This window comes from Alligator sinensis, unplaced genomic scaffold (assembly GCF_000455745.1).
Source record: "Alligator sinensis unplaced genomic scaffold, ASM45574v1 scaffold1303_1, whole genome shotgun sequence".
Classification (NCBI taxonomy): domain Eukaryota; kingdom Metazoa; phylum Chordata; order Crocodylia; family Alligatoridae; genus Alligator; species Alligator sinensis.
Genome location: NW_005842753.1, coordinates 670,616 through 679,087, shown reverse-complemented (window position 1 = coordinate 679,087; position 8,472 = coordinate 670,616). Strand labels below are relative to the sequence as shown.

General features: G+C 57.7%; 2 protein-coding genes across 7 annotated transcripts in view; both read right to left on the bottom strand.

Moving 5' to 3' along the window:
* Window positions 1-7,982, bottom strand: part of BRD2 (bromodomain containing 2) — a 10,214-nt gene extending 2,232 nt beyond the window's left edge. Inside the window, exons 1-9 of one of the 6 annotated variants that reach the window (XM_014525137.2) lie at window positions 7,813-7,982; window positions 4,547-4,847; window positions 3,167-3,304; window positions 2,931-3,072; window positions 2,438-2,652; window positions 1,892-2,263; window positions 1,471-1,599; window positions 1,095-1,358; window positions 88-302 (exon numbers count right to left, since the gene is read on the bottom strand). In XM_014525137.2, coding sequence (XP_014380623.1) covers window positions 88-302; window positions 1,095-1,358; window positions 1,471-1,599; window positions 1,892-2,263; window positions 2,438-2,652; window positions 2,931-3,072; window positions 3,167-3,304; window positions 4,547-4,847; window positions 7,813-7,841 — 1,805 coding nt within the window. In that variant the 5' untranslated portion in view covers window positions 7,842-7,982. Of the gene's footprint in view, window positions 1-87; window positions 303-1,094; window positions 1,359-1,470; window positions 1,600-1,891; window positions 2,264-2,437; window positions 2,653-2,930; window positions 3,073-3,166; window positions 3,305-3,956; window positions 4,065-4,546; window positions 4,848-7,812 lie in introns of those variants that run through there. The other 5 variants (XM_014525138.2, XM_014525141.2, XM_014525140.2 and 2 more) reach the window with 5 other exon arrangements.
* The window catches only part of LOC102381926 (H-2 class II histocompatibility antigen, E-S beta chain), a 603,463-nt gene that overhangs the window by 70,262 nt on the left and 524,729 nt on the right, over window positions 1-8,472 (bottom strand). The gene's annotated exons all lie outside the window — the stretch shown is intronic.

The window sequence follows — 8,472 nt, the reverse complement described above, 5'->3', positions numbered from 1 at the left end:
GAGTCATCACACAGCTGCTCCTGCCACCACCTCATGCCCACCAGACTAGGCACGGAAACCCCTGCTCCTTCCTCTCTGCCCACTCACTTGGAACTGCCACTGCTGCTGGCGCCACTGGCCCCTCCACCGCCCCCTGCCTTCTTGGCCTTCTTGAGCTGGGCCTGGCGGGCCCGTGCCTCGTCATCACCTGCCCGGCCCTTGTGCTTCTCCGACTTCTTTTTCTTCTTCTTCTCCCGTTTCTTCTTGGGCTTGGAGACAGGGCCCTGCGACAGGGCAGCTAGCTGCTCATGCACAGCCCGCAGCTGGAAGAAGGAAGAGGAAAAGATGTCAGTTGCAGGAGGGGCACAGACCATGGGAGAGGTAGCTAGTGCTGGACTCCAGCCATGTCTATATGGGTTCAGCTTGTTCTGCCACCCTCAAACCCCATGCTGCTCCATGAAGGCTCACAGACACCCACGTGACACTGCGGGCAGGTGAGCCAGCACTGCCAAATGAAGCTGCCCAGGGGCTGGAGAGGCAGCTATGCTACTTCTGCTTGAGGAGACAGTTGCCCTGGGTAGGCACCGTAGCTGGCTATAGTCACCCAGCCCCATGAGGGCTTCAGGTAGCAACTGTTCACTCTAAGGCAAGGGCAGGCAATTATTTTGGGCAGAGGGCTGCTTACTGAGTTTTGGCAAGCCATTAAGGGCTGCATGACAGGCAGCCAGGGGCAGATAAATATTAATTTTCTAAATTTTTTAGGGGCTCCGTGGTCCAGATAGAATGGCCTGGCGGGCCACATCCAGCCCACGGGCTGCATAATGCCCACTGCTGCCTAAGGGGAGGAAGACGTCAGGAGGAGGACACAAAACCCTAAACACCCACCCAACTGCCCCACGGCAGGAAGGGAGCCCAGGGCAAAGACGAGTTAGCCAAACCCTGGGAGGCAAAGGAACAGGGAACACCAAGGGGCTGAAGCACAGGACAGGACTGGAGTGGAGCTGAATGCAACCCATGCACGATGGCAGGGACGAGCGAGGGGCAATACTGCACGCACTTCCATGTTTTCCATACTAGATCTTGGACCCCAACGAGACAAGCAGGACCAGCCTCACCTGCTCCTGTAGCTCGGCCAGCCGGTTCGCCCGCTCCTCCTCCGAATCAGAGCTTTCTTCACTCCCAGATGAGCTCTCGCTGCTGCTTTCGTCATCATCCTCCTCCTCCTCATCATCATCGTCGTCATCATCATCGTCGTCATCACTGGAGGACTCATCTGAGGAAGACTTGGACAGGGTGCCAGACAGGGGAGCTGACACCGATGGGGGACTGGTGTCCTGTGGCTCGTCAGGCATCTTGGCATAGCTGAACTCGAAGACGTCCTGAAGAAAGTGGGAAGGAAAGGGGCAGGTTGGTACTGAGCAAGGCACAGCTGGCCCACCCAGGAGGAGAAACTGCACTGCACTGGCTTGGCCTGCCCCTGGCCCCACTCACCTGCAGCTTGCGAGGCATGGCCACCACATCGTGATCAGGGGGGTTGTACTTGTAGCAGTTGGAGAACATTAACCGGACGTCACAAGCAAACTCCTGTGCGTCGTGGTAATCCCGGTTCTCCATCTTCCGCTGCGCCAAAGATGGAACAGAGTGAGGCTGGGCTGCGGTAGAGATGCGTTCCCCCACCCCAGCTCCTCCCTCCCATGGGCTCCTGAATCGCTGGACCTCTGAGTCCAAGGCAATGAACACGATGCTAGCAAGCAGCCATATAGCCTGCAAGTCATAGATTCCTCTTCCAAGCTGACACCCCATTTGCAAGCAAGGCGTCTGGGCTGTCCCCTAGAGAAGTGAGGCTCCCGGGGCAGGCTCCAAGCTATATTTTCCTACTGCCTGGGTATCACATCCCACCTTTGGCCCCTACCTTGATGGTGCTGAGGTCCATGGGGTGCTTGATGATCTCATGGTAGTCATGTAGCCCAAGGGCTGAGGCATCAACAGGCTTGTAGAAGGGCCAGGCGTAGGCAGCGTGCTTCTTGGACAGAAGCTCCTTGAGGATGCCATTGCAGTATTTGAGTTGCTCTGTCAGTTTGCCCTTCTTGGACGTCTGATGCTGCTGTGAGTCAGGCAAGTCCTTTTTGGGGGGCTTGATGGGGCGCCCGCTCTCGCGCCGGGCAGGGATCTTGGCTGCCTTGGCTTCCAGCACAGCGGCCGAGGGGGAGGACTCCCCACTAGTGGCAATGATGGCAGTGGTGGTTGGGGTTGTGGTGTCTGCTTTCCGCTTCACACCTTTCTTCTGGGGGATGGGGGGGGGGGGGGGAAACAAATGGACAAGAGATTTGAGTTTCTGGCCGGCACCTCTGCGTTACCCACAAACCTCCCCCTACCTGCATCTTACAGCCCTCATTCACCTCCTTCCCAGCGCCAGCTCCCCAGCCACACCCCTGACCAGCACCAAGGAAGAACTTACCTTGGCCACAGGCTGGGTGGGAGCAGGCACGGTTAGCACTGGCTGGGAGGTGGTGGAGTGCAGCGACTTGAGGAGTGGTGCGGAGATCACTGATGGATGGGGAATGTTGACGACAGTGGTGGGGATCTCAGGGCTCGGGGTGTAGACAGATGTGTGGGAGACGGAAGAGACAGCTGGCACCTGCTGAGCAGCAGTGACTGCAGCCGCCAAGAGAGCTGGGGTGAATGTGAATCTCAGTTAGTACCATTAACCAATGTTCTGCCAACTTCCCATCATGTCTTAGCCCACAGATCTCTACACTCCACTCCCCCCCCAGACCCAAGAAAAGAACCCAGAAGTTCTGACTCACAGCCCCCATAGCACACCTTTCAAGGTGACAGTCACCTCTACATTTTGGAGATGCGTTTGCCCCCACAACCCAGGCTGCTGCAACCTCCTGACTCCCATTCCAGGGCCCCACGCTGTTAGTCTCGCTAAGAAAATAGCTGGTTACCTGCTGCCCGGGACGCCCCTTTCTTGTGGCTGTTCTTGGCCACAGGGACCACTATCTCCAGCTCCTCAGGAGGCATCTGCGCCACCTTCTGCAGGAAAATCTTCTCCAGGGTCTGGGCCATCAGCACAATGTCATCTGTGGGCTGCGAGGGAACAGAGGGTGGGTTAGGAGGCCAGGCAGGAGTGGAGCTCCCTCCAGTAACCAGGGGGCAGCTGCTGAGGGGAGGAAACTCTCACCTTGTTATAGATGTAGCAGTTGGTGAACATGGTGTTGAAGTCCTGCATGCACTCCGCTGCCCCCCAGTAGTAGGTGTTCTCCAGGCGCCGCTTGATCGTACCCATGTCCATGGGCTGCTTGATGATCTTGTGATAATCCTGCCAACAGAGAACAACACGGGGCAGGGAGGTCATTCACACGGCCTAGGCAAACCAGAGATCCTGCCACTCACTCCACAACTCCCAGCCCTCTCCCAGCTCAGACAGGCCCCAGTCACCTGACCTGCCCAGTCAGAGCCCTGTCAAGCTCAGGCATTCCCATCATCTCTACAACAGCCTTCAGCAGTAGCCCCCACAGCCAGTTGGCTAGCCTCATCTCTTCCCTACTTGACAAGACTCCTGGGTTCCCAAGGAAGAGTTTACCCAGTGCAGAGAGAGGCAAGCATCTTGCAGAGAGCCAGTAGCGTAAGAGGGCTACAAGAATTACATCCCAGGGGAGCAAACGCACAGGGGATCTCACTCATACAGATCTCATTCCCCATGGAAGTTACCTGGGAAAGGGCAGAGCATGGCAAGTTCAGGACTGCTCCCAAGGGTGCAGTCTCCACCCTGGAGTGCTTGCAAAGCTCTGCTCCACATACAGGGAACTCCCTGTGGCCTAAGAGGGAGCCCTAAGTGCCCAGGAGCGGAGATCACCTCTGCAAAGGGAAGCCTACGATACAGGGGCAGCTGCTGACCAGCTAGAGCAGTGGTCCCTGAAGTGTGTGACGGGTATCAGGGAGACTAGAGCTAACGTGAAGAGCAAACCTACATGGAATTTACCTCCGGGCTTTAACTCCTTGGGCGCCACAGGTGCACGGGGGGCTGGCGTTTAATATTGGGGTCACATGATGTCTTCTACAAATTCATGGATGGGAATCTGCAAAACGCATTCAGGGCACAAGAGATTAGGTGGGGAAGCGTCCAGGTTCTCACTAAAGCGGCTGCATCACCTCATCCATACCTTTGTAGTGGGCATCAGGGAGGGGCAGCTCTGCCAAGGAAGCTCCCAGGAGAAGCCAAGCAGGCCAAATACAGACAGGGAGAACCTTGGTTCTATCACAACGGAGCCAGCTAAGCCAATACCATGGGCCAGGAGAGGGCGGGACAGCACAGCCCAGGCACCTGCAGCTGTGTCTCTGTGGCAGAAACCCCAGAATGGGACAGCATTCTCCCTGGGACTCAAGCTGGGGGTCACATTGTAGATCAAACAGCACAAGCAGCGTTATGTGGTGTTGCGACCTACACCCCGTACCTTTACACACTATCCCAGCCAGTAAGGGCCAGCTGGGGACAGACAGACACGCACGCACACTCCCAGGAGACAGCACATGCCCCCACCCGGACCAGAAGGCTCATTACCGGCAGGCCCAGCTTGACGGCATCGACAGGCTGGCGGAAGGGCCAGGCGAACTGGTGCTTCCACAGGGCCTTCATCACTACCTTGTGCAGGTACTGAAGCTGGTTGGTTACCCTGCCTGGCTTCTTGGGGTTCGACACCTCCGGAGGGGGAGGGTTCACCTGGGGGGCCTGCAAGGCAGGCACTGATGCCATGGTGGGGCTCTCGAAGCCCTCGTAGAGCAGCGACGGCTTGCGGATCCGCTTGCCGGGGGTCGACTCCGTTGCCAGGCCCATGAGCCCAGTATTGCCCTCCCCCAGAATCCTGAAACAGGAGCAGAGACACTGTTAAAAGGGGTGGCTCCCGGACCAGAGCTGCTGTCAGTGATGTCTCCGGACAAAGGTCCACAGAAAGAAATGATGGAGGCCTTTGAACCTCCTTCAACATCTATCTTGGAAGACCTACAGCTTGCCTGGAAGGCCCCTTTCCCCAAAGAAAAGCTGGCACGCACCAGAACACACAAGCTTACACTATCTATACACACTCCCAGGTGTAGGCTGGAGCAGGAGTGCTCACCTCAAGGCACTAGAACCGCAATCCAAGAATAGGCAAGTAAAGGAAAGCACCTGGGATCAGGTACCCATGGTATAGGTGAATTCTCAGTCACGTGCATCCCCAGGGTGAGGCCATGAACTCCAGCTGCCCCAGTTAACTGGGCCCAGTGTAGAATCCTTCTTGTTGCTATGGAAGCACAAACCGCACAAATCCCATGCCAACAGGCCAGACCCAAGAGACCTCTACGTAACACCAATGCCAGGAGTAGCTGAGAACCTGTGCCACGTGATCCAGAGGGACTCCAGGTTGAGAGCTGATGCTCTGGCATAGATCCAGCTGCAGTTTAAACAAAGGGCAGTCACTCAAGAGCTGAGAAAAGCTGCATCCTGGGCCCAGCACTGCAGATGCAGAATCTTCTCTCCAGATCACTTTCCCACTCCCACGCTTCCGCGCGAAGGCAAGGCCCCCAGACCACAGGAAGCTGTCTGGAAGTCTGGTGTATTTCTACCCAGCCCAGAAGGCCCCGTAAGGCAGCCAAAGAACACGTGCAGGTGCAGAACATCACCAGCGCTAGGATTCAGGGAACGCAACCCCCATCCTCACCAGCTCTAACCACGGAGAGGGAGAGAAGAGGCCGTGCCCACCATCAGGTTGCCATGGTGTCCAAGAATAACAGCTTTACAATAACCAGGGGAACAGCTCTGAGTCCACATTACGTCACCCTAACATGGGAACCCTTAAGTCCCTTGGCTATGAGGCTGGGGGGAGGAAGGATGAATTTGCATGTCATGGCAAGAGCAACAAGCAAGGTATCAAAGCAAGGATAGAGATACTGAGAACCCTATTAAAACTGGAAAAGCCCTACATCATCAAGCCCTGTACTGCAACCTAATGAGAGGTGGAGGGAAAACCCCTGTAAGTGCAGACAGGGTTTAAAAAGCCTCCTGTAGCCCACACACTGTCAACAGGAGGAAAAAGCCAAAAGCTGCTTTCAGAGTACTCACCCCACAACCTCTCTCTAAGCAACCACAGAGTGCCTCCAGGGCAAGCAAAAGAGGGCACTTCTTTCACCCAACTGGTTCAGACAGCCTACCTGCCCTGGGGGTCTGCACCTCTGGGTGGTCTCCCAGCCACTGCCAGCATGTCAGGGCCATGTAACTGTCTGCATCTCCTTTCAGCCATCAGTCATGGGCACAATGAGGCCATCTGTGCATGTGTGGGGGGGGAGCGGGGGCGGGGGGGAGCAGGCAGCTGAGGACACGCGTCTCAAATACCAATGATGCCATGCAGGGAAGGACAGCAGGGACTGAGCAGGCCCAGCCTGCCAGGAAGGAAACTCCCATGCTGTCACAGGGCATGGGAGGGGTCACTTTCCCTTTCATACTCAGCCAGGGGGCTTGGGTGTGGGGCACACAAAGGTCAACCCATCCAAAGGAGGTGCCTGACTGAGCTAGCTTCCAGCATGGAAACCAACAGGGCTGCACCCTCAGATAGCACAGACCAGCCACCCTCAGGCCTGGAAAAGCGAGTAGGAAGTGGGCAGCTCCCATTGACACAAAGCCACTGGAGCAGAGAGAAAACAAACAAGGCCGTGGGAGAGATCTGCCCCCCAAGGATTGAGACTGATGCCCTTACAGATACAAGGGCTTGAGTTGGGCTCAGCACTGGGTCCCCTAAGGGGTCCTCACCCAAAAATCAGAGCTCAGCAGCGTCGGGCCTCTGAGCCAGCAAGCTAATAAGGGGGCCAAGGCAAGGAGGCGATCAGACTACATCATCTTATCGGTCTCTTCTGAACCTTGACTCTGCAGGCTCTGGTACCCAGAAGCTACATCCCTGTTCCCCCAGAGGGCAATCCAGGGACAAGCCAAAAGGCTGGCCACATACACACACAGGGCAGGTATACACATGCCTGACTCACCCATCACAGCAGCCCTCCACCCTCAGCCACAAGCCTGGGCGCACAAGCTTTCCCCACCCAAGCCAGGGCAGGCCCCACTCCTGTGCAGCTGCCATAAAGCAAGACTGCAGTAATATGGGGCCTCTCCTTCAGGGTGGGTAGGCCCCCTGCCAAACTAGCTGGGACAGACTTCCCTAAGCACAATCCCAACAGCTCCACCACACACTAGGTCACAGCACCAAGAATATGAACCAATCTGGAGCGGAGCCCCTGTAATGACTAGGCCAGCCCCCAAACTGAGTGCAAGGCCCAGAAAACAACTGAAAATCAAGTCACCCACCACATGGAAATGCAACACTGTGAGGCACACAGCACTGGTCCCCTTACCAAGGCAATAGCAGGCACCAGCACCCCATTTCACACACATCAGAAGACCCCTGCAGGAACTGGTGCAAGACAGCAGGGTTAAACAGCAAGAGCCCCATCGCCCATCCCACTGGCAGGGCCCACTCGGTGCTGGATGAGAGGCAGGTGCCCTGCTGGGGCAGGCTAGGCCAAAGCAACGCATCAATGAGGCAGCCCCAGCTTCATGCAACACTGACCCTCTGCAACTGGACTGAAGGTTTTGGATTCAAAGCGCAAACCGTTGTGCAGGGAATAACATTTCAGAAAAAATGTCAAAATCCTCTTCCTTGTTGGCGGTGTAATTGCAATATACAGGCGCGACACATGTAGGCTCCAGGCCCAGCAAACCCCATGCGTGCCACCCCAGTGCCCCCCAACCCAGGCTCCCCCCCAGTGCCCCATGCCCCCTCTCGGAGAAGCGCAGGTACCTACTTGTTCTGGGGATTCACATTCTGCAACATGCCGGCTGCCACTGCTGCTTTCCAGGGTCGCTCTCCCAACAGGCTGCCTCCGCCGCCTCCTCCTCCTGCTTCAGGGTTGTCGGAGCCCCCCACTTTGCCCGGGATGCAGGGGACAGGCTGGGGCAGGGGGTGCTCAGGAGCGCATGCTTATGGACTGCACCTGGAGGAACGGGGCATTGCCCCCTCCCCGCCTCCAAGGAGCAGGCTGCAGCAGGCCCGGGGGTGGGGTGGGGAGGGGCACCGAGCTGCCACCCCCTCCCCTTCCCAGCCGGGGGTGGGAGGCGTCAGGCTACTTTGCCCGGGATGCAGGGGACAGGCTGGGGCAGGGGGTGCTCAGGAGCGCATGCTTATGGACTGCACCTGGAGGAACGGGGCATTGCCCCCTCCCCGCCTCCAAGGAGCAGGCTGCAGCAGGCCCGGGGGTGGGGTGGGGAGGGGCACCGAGCTGCCACCCCCTCCCCTTCCCAGCCGGGGGTGGGAGGCGTCAGGCTAGGGACAGCCCGGGGGCTGGGCCCAGGCCGGCGGCGGCAGCAGAGGCGGCAGGCAGCGGGCTCCAGCTGTGCGAGCGGCGGCAGCAGCGGGGCGACCTCAGCACCATCCAGCGCAGGGGCTGAATGGGAGCGACGAAAAT